The 20,956-nt window shown below is 46.0% G+C and overlaps 1 protein-coding gene across 1 annotated transcript in view; it reads right to left on the bottom strand.

The window, feature by feature from the left end:
• Positions 1 to 20,956, bottom strand: part of WHSC1L1 (Wolf-Hirschhorn syndrome candidate 1-like 1) — a 125,680-nt gene that overhangs the window by 7,297 nt on the left and 97,427 nt on the right. The window contains exons 14-19 of the mRNA XM_018572617.1: positions 20,761 to 20,904; positions 8,454 to 8,613; positions 8,105 to 8,307; positions 7,695 to 7,807; positions 3,764 to 4,033; positions 2,388 to 2,504 (exon numbers count right to left, since the gene is read on the bottom strand). Coding sequence (XP_018428119.1) covers positions 2,388 to 2,504; positions 3,764 to 4,033; positions 7,695 to 7,807; positions 8,105 to 8,307; positions 8,454 to 8,613; positions 20,761 to 20,904 — 1,007 coding nt within the window. The remainder of the gene's footprint in view (positions 1 to 2,387; positions 2,505 to 3,763; positions 4,034 to 7,694; positions 7,808 to 8,104; positions 8,308 to 8,453; positions 8,614 to 20,760; positions 20,905 to 20,956) is intronic.

Below are 20,956 nucleotides of genomic sequence, written 5' to 3'. Positions count from 1 at the left end.
TAGTAGTAGCAAAAAGAGAGAAAGATGGAGTCTTTTGGTGCCTAAAAAACCCCATCTTTCCCTCTTTTTGCTACTTAGATTATCCCCACACAGCAATCAGCCATAGCATTAGGACCACCCGCCTAATATTGAGTAGGTCCCCCTTTTCCTGACCCCCTCAAGACATGGACTCCACTAGACCTCTGAAGGTGTGCTGTGGTATCAGTAGCACATCCTTTCAGTCCCGTAAGTTGTGAGGTGATCGGCCTCCACGGATCGGACTTGTTTTTCCAGCACATCCCACAGATGATCGATTCGACTCAGATCTGAGAATTCGATCAACACCTCAGACACATGTTCCTCAAACCATTCTTGAACTGTACTATCAAATTCATCTTTCCAATAGGTACTGTTGCTTCAGATCTCTAAGATTTCATGGTAGGTTCAGACCCAGATCTTCCTTCCATTCGTCTTCCAAAGTCTTTCCAGCGCTGGTGCGGATCTCTGATTCACCGCAGACTCATCGGGTCCCCCGCTGTCTGTGCGAGGTGCACGCTCCCAGCTGCGCTCATACAGCTTCTGTGCTCTCCCCTCCACACTCTGTACTGAGCATGCGCCCGCCCACACTTCCTCCTTCACAGCATTCGGGAGCCGGGAGTTCTGCAGCGGGGGAGTGAGTGGCGCTGATACACATAAGTTTGTTGGTATGTGCAAACTTTTTTGGGGGGGGTTTTACTTTTGGGACATATATCTATTGCTTACTATCAGTAGATGTATGCCCCCCAAACAAAAAAACAAACTTTTATTCGACTTTAAAAGCTTGCGGACATTTCCATTATTTTTTCCTCCCAATACTAGTAATTGGGAATACAAAATCAGCATGGTGCAGTGAGAAGAGAGTTCCCGGTTCCGCCCACCTACCACACTACTTACAAGGAGACCTTTATTTTGTCTAATTCCCTTCTTTATTTCGTTGAATTGTTATTTTAATACACATTGTGAAGAATGTAGCCACATAAGTGACAAACATTCTACTTGATCAGAAGGAGAAGTTTTCTGGGTTCTACATGGACTATTCCATCAAGAATGGACTACCCATAATAGAGCACAAGACCTATTCCCGGTCTGAAGGAAAACAGATTTTTAAGCACTGCAAAGTGTTTCATAAACATGAATGGATTCAATGCAGGGGAGAGGGGAGGCAGAAAGCAGAGCTGGCAGAAATCAAGTTTGCCTTGAGGAAAGTCAGCCGGTAATGACTGTCCTTCAAAGGATGGGCTGCTTAATACAGTATGAGCTTGAGTGTCACATACTATGTTAGTAGGCGCTGTCTGCAGGGCCAGACTATTTTGCACCCTAGGCAAGATCCCGGGACAATAGCCAGACTGCTATTGAAACACCAGCAACTGAGCAGCAGAGGAGCAGATCTGAGAGAGAGAAAGTTATCTATCAGTTCCACACCTCTGCTCAGTGGGCAGGTGCAATAGCCAGCCTGCTATTGGCTTTTGCAATTTGAAATGGGGGGGGGGGCACTGTGGGGGGTGAGTGGTCAAGGCTACACCCTAGTTTTCCTAGTGGAAGCACCGGCCCTAGCTGTCTGTTAGGCATGTGACCATGTGTTCTGCCCTCAACTGGCAGGAAATTACACACTTACCTAACTGCAATATCAATATTGGCCACAAGATGGTGGTGAAGAGAATATATCTCTACCGTAGCGTAGACTCTTTATCTATGGTAAAACTGCCAGCACCCCTTTGCTCAAAGAAGAAGGAAATAAGAGCATTCTGGGAATTCAGCCTCCATCTTAGAACAGAGGAGAAGAGAATCTAATGCCATCCTGAGCACAGGATTGGAGGGAAACACCCAAATCCCTCTACGGAAGCATCGCAGGTAGGGATGGACTTGTCTCTCTGTGTATTTGTGAGCAGAAACTGTATGCATGTTTCCTGTATTGGTTGTATGTTTTCATGTTCTTTTTCACCAGTTTCACCCCACCTGGTTTTGTTAATAAAGCTTCAAGATTTCATTCAGTCTGGCTTATTGCCGAATAGGAGGGTTTAGCTGCATGTTGAGCTATACAGGCCACAGGGTAACGTGTAGCGGGGACAGAACATACTGCTTAATGGCTTTGACTACAAAATTAAAAAGTAAATCATCTAGGTCTGAAACGTTTGTTCACTCATCATCAGTGCTATTCCATGACCAGAAATAACATCTGAAGGACATGGAGAGCCTCTCAGATATGTGCAAAGCAATGAAAGTATTTAATATTGATCTGTCATAACAACCAAAATCACTAGTGTCCCTAGAACACGCTACGTATTTTGGCTGGGGAGTGGAACCACAATGTGACGTGGGGACATCCAGTATACAAGTACAACAAAGTACTACAAAAGGTCTGCTCTCACCTTGGTGACAGTGAGCAAGTAGAAGTTGGTGACTCCATTTTCATGGGATCGTTTCAAGCGAGATCTGCACTCCTCCTCGTCGATCAGCTCCCCGACATATTCGTTCACAAACTCACCCTGAAACAAAACAAATACAAATCTTACACAGGAGCCGATATAATCGCATGATAGCAAATCTTCAACAGGATTCCCACTAGATGAGGAGGCCGATCAACAGTACGTAGAAGAGACTGGACTACTGCAGCAGAATGAGGAAGCTCTTGCTCCTGTATACATATTTGACACTGAAAAGCTGATATTTGAGATTTCTGTGGATTCTAGAGGGCCGACATGTCCCTTTCTGCCCCATAATTCAAGCTGAACTCCAGGCACAAATCCTTTCATTTAAATCTAGTCCTCAATAGCCACAATGCATATCAATCCTTTGTGTGCATGTAATGCCTTTACAAACCTGGACATCATCACTGTTCTGTATATAGCCTGTGTAGAGAGAAGAGCTGAGGCAGGGGCCAAGCAGGGCCCACTCACTACAGCCCGAGTGGCCAACTCCGGCTGTTGTGGAACTACAAGTCTCATGAGGCATTGCAAGACTGACAGATACAGCCATGACTCCCAGAGGCAGAGGCGTTGAAATTAAGGCACGGCTGGATAGCCAGTGTGGCCCACCCCAGCACTACAAGCTGCCTGCAAAAACCTACACAAGGGGCAGAGACGAGACCAGTCACCCTGCACAAGGAGAGAGAGCAGCAGTGAGTAGTCTTTATTACTGAAGGGGGCGGAGGCAAGACCAGCACAAGGAGAGAGAGCAGCAGCAGCAGTAAACGGTCTTTATTACAGGAGGGGCGGAGACAAGACCAGTCACCCTGCACAAGGAAAGAGAGCAGCAGTGACCGGTCTTTATTACAGGAGGGATAGAGACAAGACCAGTACAAGGAGAGAGCAGCAGCAGTAAACGGTTTTTATTACAGGAGGGGCGGAGACACGACCAGTCACCCTGTACAGGTATGTAGGTACCCTGTAGGAATGCACATGACTCTTCGATGAGGACAATACTTGCTTATCCCAGAGTCTAGCTTTCAGTATGTCAGCCTGAGTTCCCAGCTCCATTAAGGTCTGCCCACTATATGTCTGCCTCTTGTACATGAATTTTCCATTCATTCAACATTTCAGAACATGCAGTAAGAGTAAACTCTCATTTGGTTTTGTATCAGCTGCACCAGGGGGCAGAACAAGAGAAAATACGATGAAGAGATCTTGGCCAGTTAGTGGGTAACCAAACATAGCAGGATCCACCAAAAAATGCAATGTATGTTTTTTGTGGAATATTTATTCGTTTCTGTTAAATTTGGTCAGCATGTTACTCATCAGCATGTTACCTTTCGAATATCTCTCTTGCACAGAAGGCCCCAGCCTCTCCTCTCAGTGCGGAAGATCTCGGTCTCTGGGTAGAGCCGCTTGGTGAAGCTCTGGTTTTGGCATCGCTCCCCAGCAGGGCACGCCTGCGGGTGGCACTCATAAAGCAACATGCGGTTCAGGCACTGCGAGTCCAGGCCACACGGAGATTCGTCGGCGGGACGACAGTTACAACGAGGTATTTCCGAGACATCCGCCACCTGGATCTGAACTTTTCCCACCGCTTTGTTGCTCTGGAGTACGGAAATCAAAGGAAACAAAAACACAGAATAAGCAGTTTACTTTGACCTGAAGTGAGCTGTCTTGTAAACCACAGAGCTGGTTTAATATGAAATTGTAGTGGACTTTACTTCCAAGATCAATTATTTAATCTCAGAAGGCTTCTTAAACTGGATATACAGAGGATGAAAATCCTCACAGCAAAATGATTTGGAGCCATCAGTGTAAAAAACAGGCGTCCAGACTCTACCGCCTGCAAGCTGGAATTTCAGATTATTACTTGCGGCAGCCTGATGGAGAAAACCGGTATTGCAACACGACTGTGTAGTTGTAATGCAGGGGCACCCATTAGGTTGATCGTGATCTACCAGTCGTTCCCAAAGCTATCGCTGGTAGATCATGATCGCAGGTCGGCTCGCTGTCCCAACCTCCCTCCCATTGTGCTAGTGGGGGCAAATGTGTCAGATGCTGTCTACAGAGTCTGACACATTCGGCCGCACTAGCACCACGGGAGGACACGACAAGACACACGGGAGGACACGACAAGACACACGGGAGGACACGACAAGACACACGGGAGGACACGACAAGACACACGGGAGGACACGACAAGACACACGGGAGGACACGACAAGACACACGGGAGGACACGACAAGACACACGGGAGGACACGACAAGACACACGGGAGGACACGACAAGACACACGGGAGGACACGACAAGACACACGGGAGGACACGACAAGACACACGGGAGGACACGACAAGACACACGGGAGGACACGACAAGACACACGGGAGGACACGACAAGACACACGGGAGGACACGACAAGACACACGGGAGGACACGACAAGACACACGGGAGGACACGACAAGACACACGGGAGGACACGACAAGACACACGGGAGGACACGACAAGACACACGGGAGGACACGACAAGACACACGGGAGGACACGACAAGACACACGGGAGGACACGACAAGACACACGGGAGGACACGACAAGACACACGGGAGAACAGCCCAAGACACATGGGAGGACACGACAAGGCACATTTGGGAGTACACGACAAGGCACAAGGGAGGACACGACAAGACACATGGGAGGACACGACAAGACACACGGGAGAACAGCACAAGACACATGGGAGGACACGACAAGACACATGGGAGAACAGTACAAGACACACGGGAGGACACGACAAGACACACAGGAGGACACGACAAGACACACGGGAGGACAAGACATCCACCCCCGAGACACACGGTATTCGGACACTGTAGAGGTATGAGAGCAATCGACAATCATATATTCATGGCAGCACATGTTGGGCAATACAATACAGCTTGCCTAAGACTTGGCTTTGTTTCACAAGAAAACCTACTGAGTTAGTATAATCGAATGTTGATCAAGCATGACGGCCGGGAGAGAGAAAGCGGCATTGATGGATGCAGCAGACAGGCCCTTTTTTTAACACCTGCAATGCACCTAAAATGTAAACAACTACCATGTGGAGATAACTGTCATAGTGTAAGCCCTCAGGGGCAGGGCCCTCCTTACCATCTTGTCTTGAATTGTATTGTGATTGTAATGTCTTCCTTATATTGTAAAGCGCTGTGCAAACTGTAGGCGCTATATAAATCCTGTATAATAATAATAATGTGACAAGCACATGATTCCTAGAACAATGCAACTGGAAATGGGAAATGTGCAACCAAATTGAGAAATAACTCTGCTAGGAGCTATCTAGCAATAAAGCTAAGGTTTATCCTCTTACATTTTGTCTTCTCTGGTTCCTTCTTTCCCCATTTTCAACATTATTAAACAAAACCTTTCCATTTATATTACATACATTATTTCAGACCCAGTGACATCATCACTAGGACTTTGTGTAAAATAAGTGCAAGACTGAAGGGAAGGCAGGAGGTCAGATTTAGGGCCCGTTCACACCAGATGCAGTGCGTTACGGCCCGATTCTGGCCAGAACGCACTGCCTCGCATTATGGCCGGCTCACTTTTTTGCGGGGCATCGCGGGCCATTGAAGTGAATGGCACCGTAGCCATGCCCTCCGGCCGCACGGGATCGCAAGGCGCATTATGCTTCCGGTCCGGTGCAATCAAATTAGTGCTTGCTTGCAGCATTCTGATCACAAAAAAGTGAGCCGGCCGTAATGTGAGGCAGTGCGTCCTGTCCAGAATCGGGCCGGAACGCACTGCATCTGGTGTGAACGGGTCCTTAAAGGAGAACTATGAGGTGAGTGCTTTTCACTCACCTTATAGTTCTAGCCGACCTGTGACAATGAGACTGTCACAGGTCGGCTCAGTAGATCGGGAGGTGAGCGAACACATACCGGCGTTCGCTCACCTCTCGATCCTGTCACGGCTCTCTGCCGTGACAGGGGAGGGGCTGGATTCCCCCCGCTCCGATCCGCCAGCGCTGACTGGCGGAACGGACGGGGGAGGGGGCGGGTACAGCTGGCTTTGCCTCTAGATAGGCAGATCCAGCTGTCACTCACGCAGCTGGACGGATCCCGGCATAATTGTCGGGATCTGCTTCAGCTGCGGCGTCTCAGTATACCGTGAGCTATAGCTCGCGGTATACTGAGCTTAGGGTAACGGGAGGACGCTAGTTTGTGTCCTCCCGTTACCCTAAGGAGAACTATGGGGAAAAGCCCTAACCCCATAGTTCTCCTTTAAGGATGGACAGACACAAGTTTTCCTTAAATATTGAAATGATTTGAGCAACAGCTTTTGAAAACTGGGCAGCGCAAAGCACAGCTGGATTTTACCATTGGGAGCTTGATCCTAATGCAACATGGTGTGGCAGTGCGTGGCAATGCCAGGGTGTCTTTTGGCAATATAGTCACCCAGGTCTCTCAGCCAGGGGGGCTGAGCAGTTCCAGAAAGTGCAAACGTTTACTGGGAAAGAGCTGTCTTTGCGGTTCTTCCCAGGTTTTCCAGATTTGGCATGGGTTCCTGGAACTGGGAGATTTCAAAGAGCATTGGAGGGATGAAATCTCCATTCCTGGGTCCAGGCTTTAGGGGTAACCAGCACTGAAAGATTGTGCACCTTGGCACAGCCCTTATGAGAAGAATGCTGGCTCATGTTCAGCCCCACCTGTGAGTCAGGAGAACTCCACCCAGGAGTCAGAGTGGAGGCCAGTGCAGCAGGGAGCTGCGGGGTTGTGAGACCTATTGTGCAGGTTAGCACGAGACCGTCTGGAGGAACAGACAGTGGCCTGAGGCAGGAGCAGCAGTGCTGTGAATGAAAGCCAGGAGGTTGGATGTGCCTGTATTTCTGGGATAAAGAACCCCTGCAAGGGTAATCACATCGTTTTGTGAATGTTCATTTAATAAAAGTGGGCAAGGAAGCCCTTAAAAGAAGTGATAAGCGAGTGGACTCCGTCCTTAATGTGCTACCATTGGAAACAAAATCTTACAATGGATAGAGGAGCAAGCTCCCAATTAGAAGGCTTCTTTTGCCTTGCCTAGCCACATAGCTACATCAAAAATCTGAACTGGTGCAGAAAGGGGTACAAGGTCTAATGAGAAGAGTCCAAAAAAATTCAAAAACATTATTTTTTTTGCTGGACTAAGCTGGTAACAAAGCTATTGTATCAGCCTGCAAGTGTCTACGTGAAGCCAATGAAGGCCTTTCCATGCATTCATACCCTGATGTGCTTGTATGGGGGTGGTTTTCTGGAGTTTCTCTCCACTTCTAGTGCTTCTTTACTCTCCCGCTGAGCCTTCAGTTCCTGGAACCTCTTAGCAGCCTCTTCCAGAGCTACAGATAAACATGCAAATAGAGGAAGCATCACCAAATGTTTATTGCACATGTGTCAATACTGTATGCATCCGCACCATGACAATCCATGATATTCACAGGGCTTAGAGGACGACTCCTTCAAGTTCCGCAGCAGAAGGCACACGACAACCCACGCAACAGGGGGTTGTGACCCACTTTTGGGTCGTGACCCACAGGTTTGGAACCACCGCCCTAGAGTGTATGACGCATGCATGTTTTTAGCCCCCAAATGCATATCTTTATATTTATCAACATATCCTTACGACACATACTTACCTTTCTTGAAAGTTTTGTTAATACTGGTCTGGCCCTCTGCAAAGGTTTTATCCCCTTCTACATAGGGAAACACACGACCCTGGTGTACCCAGTAATAATCATGCGAGCCAAAGAAGAAAACTGGGAAGTCTCCTATGTCATGTTTCAGGCCCTGGATATTGAGTGGAACGGACCTCGGATTGCAGATCTCAGCTGGCCACCATCTGAGGGGAATAAAACCAAAATGGCAATTTAGAGTATAAAGGGATATGCTGAGAAGACATCTTTTAGCTTGTATGAATACTGGCTACAGACATACTAGAAGGTGAGAGTACGTTGTCCACATGCATAATCATGATTCAGCACTTGCCTGTAATTTCCAAGCTTGACCCAGACAATCTGCTTGTAGTGCAGCTTCTTGCCCGTCCTGCAGTCATTGCAGCTCCAGGATCCTTGCGGCATCTCTATGTTGAGACAGGAAGGGTGGAAGGCGGCTGGGCACGAATCGCAGCATAGGAGTTTGCCGCCTCCTCGGATGAACACATAACACCTTATTAAGAACACTGATTAGGGTGGCACACCAACCCTTTCACTGCTTGGGACACCCAAACAACAAAAGGGTTACACGCTAAGCTAAAAAGGGACCAACGGGCTTCTGTCTGGGCAGAATTGGTTCACACTCAGTGGATGCCACTCTGTAAGGTACACAATACTTAGTGGCAACACTAGTGTGGCTCATTCATGTGGGCTTTTTAGGCCATGCTTTGCCTTGGGAGGACCAAACAGCTGGATGCACCATCAAGATACATCATGCAAAACCATTGCATTACCTTTAAGTTTTGCTAGCGTGCACCATCTTCCGTGGAATGGTTTTACTCTCCGTAGGAGATGTGCTCTGTCAGATCTGGGCCTGATGAGAGTAGTTTGCAAAGAGCCAAAACCCTGGAAAGGACTTCAGCTGCTTCATGGTGTGCAAGACCTCCGCAATCATACATACTGTAGATATCTCACACACAGGGCCGGATTTCCCACAAGGCCAACCAAGGCCCGGCCTCGGGGCAGCAGGGAGTAGAGGGGCAGCAGGGGTGTGGAATTCCTATCTCCCAAAGTCTGGACATGCAGTTCCGGGCACCGGCGGGAAGTTGTTTTCTACATTTAGCCCTGCTTTGGGCAAGCAGAGCTAAATGTACAACGGGGAAGCCGCCGCTTGTTTCGTACAAGTGATCTCAGCGACATTGTATGCAGCCTGTAGGTCTGCCATTCTCCATCGGGGGGTGGGGTTTGGCGGGTAGGGGGGTGCATTGAGGAACCTGGCCTTGGGGCAGCAGAGAGAGTAAATCCGGCCCTGCTCACACATGCTGTGTCCTTTCAGTGATTGTTGGCAATGTGAGTACACAGGAGCTGTTGCACTGTCTGTTCTCTGGTGTTCATAAGGAAGTAGCCCATTACCGCACCAGATGCTGGTGGCATAGCCAAAGCATGACCAAGAAGCACACATAAAGGGGTGAACCCGTCATTAGCCTTATAAAACTGCCATGTAATCTTTAATATGATTGGCAGGATATCTGGATTGCCATATGATGCCTTGTGGAAACAAGAAGAAAAGATTCATACTTCCTAGATTGAAAATTTCACACACAGCTGATACATATTATAACTTACAATGGAGTTAGGAATCAATGAGGGAACCCTCTGCTTGTGTTAACCGCAACAAAGGCTTCACATTAAAGGGAAACTACAGTGTAAAGTCCGCAAGAATAGGCGGAGTTATACCTGAAAGACATTTTCGGACAATTGTATTTTCATAAACAGATATGTAAATGTCCCCTGTAGCGGTCACATGTGATTAGCATGGCTGCTTAAAGCTGAAATGTAGATGTAAATATTCATGTTGCTTTTCTGTATTATGTCCAGCTTTAGCCGAGTGTCAGTAAGTATATCTCATAGGGCTACGGAGATCCTGTAAAACACTTTAAAGGAGAACTATGAGGGGAGTGAAAATCACTCATCCTCATAATCTGAGCCGACCTGTGACAATTAAACTGTCACACGTTGGCTCAATAGATCGGGAAGTGAGCGAACACGTACCGGCGTTCGCTCACTTCTCTATCCTGTCCCTGCAGAGAGCCGTGACTGTCACTCACGGCTCCCTGCAGGGATTCCCCCCTCCCCTGTCCGATCCTCCAGCGCTGACTGGCGGAACGGACGGTGGGTACAGCTGGCTCTGCCTCTAGATAGGCAGAGACAGCTGTCACTCACGCAACTGGGTGGATCTCGACAGTAATGTCGGGATCCGTCCCGGCTGCGGCGGTCTCAGTATACTGCGAGCTATAGTTCGTGGTATACTGAGCTTTGGGTGACGGGAGAACGCTAGTTTGTGTCCTCCCGTGACCCTGGGGAGAACTATGGGGAAAAGCCCTGACCCCATAGTTATCTTTTAATAGCTGCAGCTGCTTTAGTGATGACAGCAATCCTCTGGGTCCTGTATGGCTCTGTGCTGAGCGGCTTCCCATCTGCTCTGAAAACACAGCGGGGTCACTCACTCGGCACAGCAGCCATTCAGCAAACACACAAGAGGGGGATTTATCAAAACTGGAGCAGGCAAAATCTGGAGCGGCTGTGCACTGCAACATCAGCTTCTCTCTTCAGTTTGTTGTTATCTTAAAAAATCTGAGGGTTTAATGTCACTTTAAGACTTGAAAATGAAAGAGAGAAGCTGATTGGTTGCCATGTACAGCTGCTCAAGATTTTGTCTGCTCCAGTTTTGATAAATTCTTCTCAAAGCATTTTTCTCAGTTATTACTAGACATTCTCTGACTGAATGGGGGCGGAGGATTGTGATCTCATCTCCCCTTGTTCAGTCAGATAACGCCTTGTGACCATTGATAAAAAATACTAGGCGTTCTCTGAATGGCCACTGTGCAGAGCGAGCAACCCCCTGTGCTTTCACCGATACCGGTATTTCGGTATCGAGTATCGATTTTTTTTCCCGATACTCACCGATACCGAATACCGGAAGCCCCATTCAGGAAGCCAGGTGGCATGTAATGACTCACCACCGGCTTCCCGATTAGCAAGGAAGCCGTCCCCATGCTTCTCGGTACATTTGATACCGGAAGTATCGGGCTAGGCATCGGAGCATTTGGGCGAGTACGAGTACTTGCCCAAATACTCGGTATCGCACCGATATCGATACTAGTATTGGTATAGGTGCATTCCTAGTTTTCACCACAGAGGGGAAGCTCATGGGACAATTAGGACCATTCAGAGACTCTTTAAAGACCATCTCCTAACCCACCTATAATCACTGTTGCAGCTATACCTATAATCTATAACCACCTATAATCACCTCTGCGTCTGTTGCAGCCGCCACAAACCACCCATGTTGGAGCCTACAGAGTGCTCATGATATCATCCTCTATGTCATATGACAGTGCTCAGGTCTGTGGATGGGCTGCTAATGCCCAAGCACTGGTTCATGATGTGAGGTTACATGCTGGAGGTCATGATAGGAGGGCACATACTCGTTTTGTGCCAGCTCTGATAGGGGAATATGCCTGTGAAGGTTCTCATTCATCCAGGTTATGGTATATCTGTAAAAAATAAATCAAAGCAACTGGACTTGCTGTATTTTTCTTGAAGACGTTTTGCTGGTCATCCGACAATTCTGAATTGAGAAAATTAGTCGGATAACCAGCGAAATGTCTTTTAAGAAAAATACAGCAAGTCCAGTTGCTTTGATTTATTTTTTACAGATGCAATAGATGAAGGAGTGATGTCAATCTTTGCAAAAGAGATTATAAGTGGGGGGTAGACTAGCACAAGACGTCCTTATAGACCATCTGTTGTCATCTGCCTGGTCAGACCTCACCATTAGACATGCAGTGAAGCATGGTCATTGAGCAGTACAAATATGGCTGCCCCATGTTCATGCATGTTTCCATATATTACATAAATATACACAGAAACAAGGTTTATAAACTGGAACAAACGTTGATAAGATCATTTCGATTATCACATTCCTATACATCTATGAAGAAACTGTAGTTTCCCTTTAACGGTACACCTGATTCATCTCATTAGAATTTCCTTTCATCTGGCTAGTGTAAATTGTCTCCCGCCACACAGATAATAGGAGGAGGTAAAGAGCAGAATTATCCAGAGTGATCAATGAGTTTGAATAGAGAAACAGGGAGAGGTTGTATAGGAATATTAAAGGAAATAGTTATGAGTTACATAGAACAAGGCCATGCGTGCCTTTATAAAACATATTTAAAGGGGGCGATTTCTAAATCTTCCGCCCAGCCATACATTGACTGATTGCTGTTCACGTGGCATTCTCCCCAATGGATGGAGCTGAAGAGCATAGGAGTTTCTTAATCTTGCGGCAAGACTGCTGTACCTGAGGCATTGGGCCTTGATATGGCTGGGTGAATTGGGGCATGGTTGTTTTCATGGCTTGGACTGCATTATTAGCTTCAATGAAATAGTGACTAAAAGTCTAGGGTTGCAGCAGTCAAATGGAGCTCTGTAAGCTCTGAGGAAGGGGGGCGTGTCTTTGAAAACACGTTAAAAGAGAACTATGGGGTAAGTGTTTTTCCCCATAGTTCTCTTAAGGGTCACAGGAGGACATATACTAACCTCCTCTTGTGACCCAAAGCTCAGTATATAGAGAGCTACAGCTCGCGGTATAGCGAGACCGCTGCAGCCGGGACTGATCCCGTCATTACTATCGAGATCCACCCAGCTGCGTGAGTGACAGCTGGCTCTGCCTATCTAGAGGCAGAGCCAGCTGTACCCACCCCCTCCCACGTCCGTTCCACCAGTCAGCGCTGGATGATCGGAGCGTGGAGAGTGGGAGTCCCTCACGGATCGGTGACTGACAGTCATTGCTCTCTGCAGGGAGATGATTGAGAAGTGAACGAGCAACGGTATGTGTTCACTCCCTTCCCGATCTATCGAGCCGACGTGTGACAGTTTCATTGTCACACGTCAGCTCAGACTATGAGGTGAGTGATTTTCACTGACCCCATAGTTCTTCTTTAAGCAGTGGCAGTGGGACTCTGTGAGCAGAGCAGAGTCTCCTGAGTGTCTTCTCCATCTCTCCTTTGTTACATTTACAACAGCAACTTAATCAAGGATTGCTAGTCCATTTGATGCTTTTGTACACTGCTGGAATTGTGAGTATATTTTTGGATACTTTGTAATCAATAAAAAGGTTTTACCTGCACCAGGAAAGGCGCCCGGATGTTTTTTTGTTTTCTATAAAGATATAAGCAGTGTTTTCACAGATTATATTCCACACGTGATTTATGGAAACACTACTTATAACAAGTTATAGAAATTTAAATTGTATTAAAGGAGAACTATGGGGTTAGGGCTTTTCCCCATAGTTCTCATAAGGGTAACGGGAGGACACAAACTAGCGTCCTCCCGTCACCCTAAGCTCAGTATATAGTGAGCTACAGCTCGCGGTATACTGAGACGCCGCAGCCGGAACGGATCCCGACAATGCTGTCCGGATCCACCCAGCTGCGTGAGTGACAGCTGGCTCTGCCTATCTAGAGGCAGAGCCAGCTGTACACGCCCCCTCCACCGTCCGTTCCGCCAGTCAGCGCTGGAGGATCGGAAAGGGGAGGGGGGATCCCTGCCGGGAGCCGTGAGTGGCAGTCACCGCTCTCTGCAGGGATAGATCGAGAAGTGAGCGAGCGCCGGTACGTGTTCGCTCACTTCCCGATCTACTGAGCCGACCTGTGACAGTTTCGTTGTCACAGGTCGGCTCAGATTATGAGGCTGAGTGAAAACCACTCGCCTCATAGTTCTCCTTTACATTTACATTGGAGTACTGATACCGATAATACCGATCAGCCATAACATTATGACCACTGAGAGGTGAAATGAATAATATTGATTAGGGCAGTTTTGGCTGCTAAAGGGGGATCTACTCATTATCAGGTGGGTGGTCATAATGTTATAGCTCAGTTGTTTTTTTTTTTCTTACAGTGTAAGTGTAATTGGGGATTTATGGGAGACATACAGAATAACAGGAGGAGTTTAAAAAAAAAACTATAATAGGGAAGAGAAGGAAAAGGTGAAAGGGGATGAAGTTATAGAGGGTACCATGAGCAGATATAGATAGTCATATGGTGAATTATAGGATACATGCTGCAGTGAATATTAAAAAAAAAGTTGTACAAAGGTAAGTAACATTTTGACATAATGCACAGCGTATGAATCTTTGAAATGATATAAATGCACTGAGTTCGGAAATGGAACAGAAAGTTTACCACCAGGCAACATATTTAGAGGATGTTCTGCCCAGAATCATTTAGCCCTTAAAACAGTTTTTCCCCAAAACCCACAATTTGTGGTGCCCATGGACATCAATAGGCATACATACCCTCTTACCACCAGACCCGAAATTCATCATACAGTACCACTTGTGTAAGATTGGAGGTGAGGGACAGTGGAGACGTGGCCACACAGGAATCAGATGCTGCCGTCAGTCTCGAAAACCCACAGGAATGACAGCTAGAATCTAACTGCTTTGGGAACGCATCCACTTTCCTTTCCTCCACCTTCTGTACATCAATGAGAAAACCCAACACCCACAAAGACCTCCCAGCAGGCGTATATTTCCTCTATGAAATGCCTACAACAATCAGACCGGCCAGAAACTAGCGCTTTTAGAGGAAATATATTTAAAGCTCAAGCAACACAGCAGACATCGGCATTAGCTTACAAGTAATGCTTCAGCGTCAAAGCCAAAAGCAGCCAGCGCAAGCAGCAGAGGGCTGAAAATAATTGTGATTAAAAACATAAATCCATAGGGAGCATTATTATAATTATTGTTATTATTATTATTAAATAAAAAAGTTCTAGTTTTCTATATAAATTAGTGCAATCATTTTCCTGGGTTAAAAAAAAAAAAATGAAACAAAAGCGGATACATTCATAGTAGTTTGTATAAGAAAAGGCCAACATTTCGGGGCTCTTTTGGGAAAGGATACAACATACAGATGACTACTTTCAAGAATACAGCTGTCAGGGAGATGGAGGAGAATATTTACAAAGACTGTAAATGACAAATTGAGCATTTACAAGAGTTGTAAATGAGCTTTAAAACAAGCCCTGATTGACCTCTGTAGCTGCAGGCACCGTGGAGCAATTCTTACTCAAATGTTACAGCAGAAGCACTGAAGTCGTTCTCGCAGCAGCTTAGTTTATTCGTCTTCACCTCTGAAGTATCAGAAGGCGCCTAACTGTCACTAAAACAGGCGTCTGCTCTGGCGGATTTTTCTTCACCTACTGGGACTTTACTTCCTGTCCTGGTGACAACTGTCAGCTAAACCTAAGTAGCCAAAAAACTGGGCTGGAGTTCCACTTAAAAGATAAAGACTACACCTAAAACTCTTTCATTGGATGTACCAGGTACAGTATCTTCCTCTGCTTAACTCTTACCACTGTTTCAGTTTCAAGCAGTTGTGGACAATGGACATACTACACACAGCCAAAAAACTTCAAAGTACACAGGAAATGTGTAATATGCTCCCTCCATGTACCTTGCTGCAGCTCACCCCCTTTGTACTTGCTGTCAATATTACAGCTGTGAAAACTGCCGCTGTCATAAAAAGACGGACACAGTGTTTATAAAGATGTGAGATAGAGATACAAAATAACATTGTTACTTTTGTATCTACTCTGTTTCATTCATCTGTAGATTAAGGGATGAGCACTGATCTGCATATGATGTCAGTTAAAGTGACACTAAACTCCGGAGTTAAATCTTAAAAATACATTCAAGTACCTTAACTATGAACAACAATGTCTCTTATTTGTGTATCACTCGGCTGTAGATCCTCCAATCATCTCTGAGTTGGTGCTGGCACTGTCCTTCCTTCTGGAGAATAGGGATGCACTTATACCGGTTTTTCGGTATCGAGTACGAGTACCCATATTTTTTTTCCGGTACTCGCCGATACCGAATATCGATGCCGGAAGTCCCATTAAGGGATCCCTAGCTTCCTGATTAGCATGAAAGCGGTCTCCATGCTCCCTCGTCAGCAAGTGACGAGGATTCATGGAGCCGGCTTTCTGGCCAATCATGAATTCAGGTGCTGTGTAATGACTCGTTGCCCGGCTTCCTGATACCGCAAGCTTAGGTAATGGGCTAGGCATCGGAGCATTTGGGTGAGTACAAGTACTCGCTCAAATACTCAGCATCAGCACCGATACCAATACTAATATCGGTGCATCCCTATTGGAGGGGGGCTACTTTTGTTCCCCATGGTCCCTGTGTGTGTTGTAAAGTAGTCACCGCTCCACGCTCACTCCCGGGAGGGACTACAATCTCATGTTTAATTTACTAATTTGTATTGAGATTGTAGTCCATCCCGGGAGTGAGCGTGGAGCGGTGACTACTTTACAACACACACAGGGACCATGGGGAACAAAAGTAGCCCCCCTCCAGAAGGAAGGACAGTGTCAGCACCAATTCAGAGATGATTGGAGGATCTACAGCCGAGTGATACACAAATAAGATACATTGTTGTTAATAGTTGGGGTACGTGAATGCAATTTTGAAATTAAAGTGCCACATTAAGTCAAGGGATCAACAAGATTCCCATGCCACTAGTAATTTGAAAATGGTAGCCTCCATATTTCACTCGGCACAGGTTTTCTTTATAACAGTTACAGGATGCTGTGTGTGTTAGTAGGATATAACTTTAAAGAATGGTGTGCACTAGATACCCTTACTACTGCGTAACATTTCTTTAGTTTATTACCATTTAATGAGCTTTACTGTGTTTGCATCAGATATAATAAAATGAATAATTTTACTCCACACTTTGACAAATTGGATAATGTAAGACTGGGCCATTGTATCCAGACATCGCCTTTTATCCATTGTATCCAGACATCGCCTTTTATCCATTGTATCCAGACATTGCCTTTTATTCATTGTATCCAGACATCGCCTTTTATCCATTGTATCCAGGCATCAACTCCATTTTGCTTGTCTTGGATATTTATGAAAGCATAAAAAGGTTTACATGTTCTATCATATATACAGTGGTACCTGGGTTCACAAAGTTAATTCGTTCCACGATTCTGGTCGGGAACCGAATCAAATTTCCCCGCAAGGTTCAATGTAAATAAGGTTCTGACACATACGAATGTGGTCGCGAACCGATTTTGGTCGCGAACAGAATCAAATTTTCCCAAAGGGTTCAATGTAAATGAGGCTAAAGGAGAACTATCTACAGGTTGGCTAGAACTATGAGGTGAGTGAAAAGCACTCACCTCATAGTTCTCCTTTAATCCGTTCTAAACCATATGTAAAAAACATTTTTAACCACAAAAATATGAAACAAAAGTACAGTACAGTACAGTATGAAGGCAGTGAACACTAAGCGCTCTCCACATGCTTGTCATCTTCATTACCGCTCTGTAGACATGTGCACAGCCAAAAAATTTGTTTAGTTTCATTTCGTTTTAAATTCGGATTTGTATTATTTCGTTTTTCGGGATTCAGGTGTGAAAGTCAATTCGGATTCGGAATTTGGATTCGGACGAAATTCGGTAGCGGTAGTTTGTTCTAACGTTCGTTTCGTTTTCGTTTCTTATTCGTTTTGTTCATTCGTTCGTTCGTTTGTAGCAAAGTGACATTTGAGGGGGAAAATGTTTTTTCTCCTTCTCTGTCACTTTGTTCCAACGAACGAAACGAATAAGAAACGAACACGAAACGAACGTTCGAACGAACTACCACTACCGAATTTCGGAAACGGAAATTCGGATTCGTTTGCATTCGTTATATCTGTAATTCGGAATTCGGATACATCCGAATGTCCGAATTTCCGAAAATTCGTCCGAATTTCGGTTCGGAACGAAACGAATCGCACATGTCTACCGCTCTGCACTTTCTTTTTACCACCATGATTGCCATTCAATGTCTTTGGAGCCATGCTGGGTTGAATAATACTGTACAGTACTGTATGTGCTAAAAAGCCCACAAAAAAAGCTTCAAAGCAAGTGTGCACAGGTCTGTCTGCGACCGCGATCTGGACTAGGGGAAGCCACGACCACGTGTCAGAGCGGGGAAGATGGCCGCGCTCGTGTTCGTCACCCGATTTGGAGTTCGTGAACGGAAGCAAAATTTTGCTGAACATCCTGTCCGCGAACCAAATTGTTCGCGACCAGAAGCGTTCGTGAACCCAGGTACCACTGTACTTGTAAAAAGGTGTACTTGTTCTATATACGTGTGCTATCAGCACAATGCTCACACAGATACTAAATAAGCCTAATGCACCCAAACTTCTCAAATAAAAGGCCAGTACAGGGGAGTGAAAGAAAAATCAGTTTGCAATAAGCAGTATCTTGTTTCAAATACTGAAAGCAGAACTAAAGGTTAAAAAAAAAGACTTTAACTGCCCAAAAAAATAATTTCCCTTTTTTTTTTACTAGCACTTCTTTTGATTTTCACTGCCTGTGGTGCATGTGCAGTGTCATGTACACTCCCAACATCTGTAAGATGCTGACGAGTGAAGCCTTGTGTCAGGATAATGCAACTCAATTGTGTATCTGCGAGCGTTGCATCATCGCTGGCTGCCCGATGCCTGAACAAAGAAGAAGCTGGGTGCAGAAAAAAAAAACAATGGAGGAGAAGGAAGTGGCAGCCACGGAGAAACAATAGATTGAGGGCACACTCTGCAAAATGTACATACTGGAACGTAATGGCAAGTGCTGCCGTGGCCCCGCTACCTCTTCAGCTCTGCTTTGATGCTGGAGCTAGTTTTCATTATCAGACTGCTGTAGCTGTACAAACCTGTGATTGGTTGCTGGACACATGAGGTGATTTGGCAGCTGAGACAGGCAGAGGGGAACAAAACTGGTGCTAAACGCTGCTTACATCATTTATTATCTCACTGTCATGCCTTCAAGTATCTAAAACAACCAAAATCGTGTATCCACTATTATGCATTGAAAAGAACTACACAGGAGCAAAAATATGGGAGCAGCCTTGTTTTTAAGGGTGCAAGCTCCAGGGGGTATCATGCCTGTTCTGCATATTTGTTCCAACAAGGAATCAGTCCCACAGGTAAGCAAGGATAAAGGCTCTGGAGCTTGCACCTTTAAAAACAAGTCAACAATGGAAGGTTTTATATTCCTGTCTTCACCTTTCCTTTCAATCCCCAGCTGTTCCATTTGGTAAGGAAGAGTAAAGAAAATATGCCCAGTGTAAGCTCCATGCCGTGAATAAAGCTGGGCATAGATGGCTGGAGTTTCAGCTAATTAGCAATGAATTGGCAGGAATCTGAGCCGTGGGTGGCCCTGCAAGCTGGACAGAAGCTGGTTGAAAATTCAACTGAACCAGGTAAACAATTATGCTATCTGATGCAGTCACTATTTGGCAGGGTCAGCAGGCACAGGGGCCACAGCTGCATGAATACAATGAAGATTCCATTGTTAGCGTGGATGGGGGAAGCAAGTCTTTTTCCCCGTCTCTTGTGGGGCGAATGGACGGAATTTGCGCCCTTTATGCCCAGCTTAACACAGGGCAGGAGATTTTGTCTCTGCCCCCATGCAACAGTGCTGGCACTAACCAGCCAATGACCAAGCACTAGCACTGTCACTTCACAGGAAGGGGCATGAGTCTTATCCTGCCCTTGCCCCAAAGTACTGGGTATCTCTCTCCCTCCTGGCACCTGGATGGAGCAAAGGGGGAGCAATGGGTGCAGCTGGGATGGGTGCCGAGGCATCCCCAGGCTGGGTGTCACCTGGTGCGACTGCCAGGTGTCACCGACTGGGATGTCATCGCGCATGTCACACTCATTTAACTGCCAGTGGCCATCTCGGTGATGGACGCCAGCACAGAGAGGAGCGGATGATAGGGTATGCCGCCGGGTCCCCTCCTCTCTCGTGCAGCTGTCGGGCTCTTGGTCCATGACTGAGTGCCCAACATTTCAGAGGGGATGACACAAAATGACAGTCAGTCATTTTGGTGTCACCCCCTCTGATGGTGTCTCCCGCTGTGGGCCGCACCCCACTTGTGACGCCACTGGATGAGTGGCTATCAAAATAGGTGGATGCAGGAGCTGTTCAGCTAACAATTTTCCCACATGGCTCCTTCAATTTTCAAGCAAAGAATGTCATCTGGGAGCTGCCAGACAGGGCCAGCCACTGATGAACTTTCTGAAATTTGCTCAGTGTACAGCCAGCTTAGGTCATGGTGACCAGGGCACTGCTGTAGGCTGAATATATATATATATTCCTATAATGAATCCACGGTGACCACATAATGCATTTTCTGAAACAGCAATTTAGAATCATAGAAAAGTGACGGCACTGAGTTGTCCATCGAGTCTGCCCCTCGCTTTTGATGTTTTATTAAAACAACTAAATAAAATTAACGTTAAGTTAAAAAAAAAAGCTAGAATTATTTTAAGCCCTTTTAAGCCATACCAGCACACAGATATTAGGAAGGAGACACAACACAACCAAAATAATTCAGCATCCAATACAAATTCACAAGGCATGCAAAGCGAGAAAAGCAGCGCAGGGAAAGCCGAGTGCGAAGCAAGGATGGATTTTTTTTTTTAATGGTTTTACAACTTCATAATCACAGTTAAATGCAGATGTGAGTGGGTTAAATGGGGGAAAAGCTATTTTTTAGTTACCTTTCTCAGATTTCTTTAGGAAAGCTGGCGAGGAAGAAGGAATCATAGGTATTTTCATCAACTCTGCACGCTTTGAGTCATTCAGTAGAAAGTGGGACTTAAAGGACATAGAACTGACCAGGGTATAATCCTGAACTATCAGCCCTATACAAAACAAACAGAGAGATGCGGTCAATGAAAGCACCCATGATTCCAC

This window comes from Nanorana parkeri, unplaced genomic scaffold (assembly GCF_000935625.1).
Source record: "Nanorana parkeri isolate BGI_ZX_2015 unplaced genomic scaffold, ASM93562v1 scaffold2086, whole genome shotgun sequence".
Taxonomy (NCBI): Eukaryota; Metazoa; Chordata; class Amphibia; order Anura; family Dicroglossidae; genus Nanorana; species Nanorana parkeri.
Note: the sequence above shows the minus strand (reverse complement) of the source record. Positions and strands in the feature narration are given on the sequence as shown.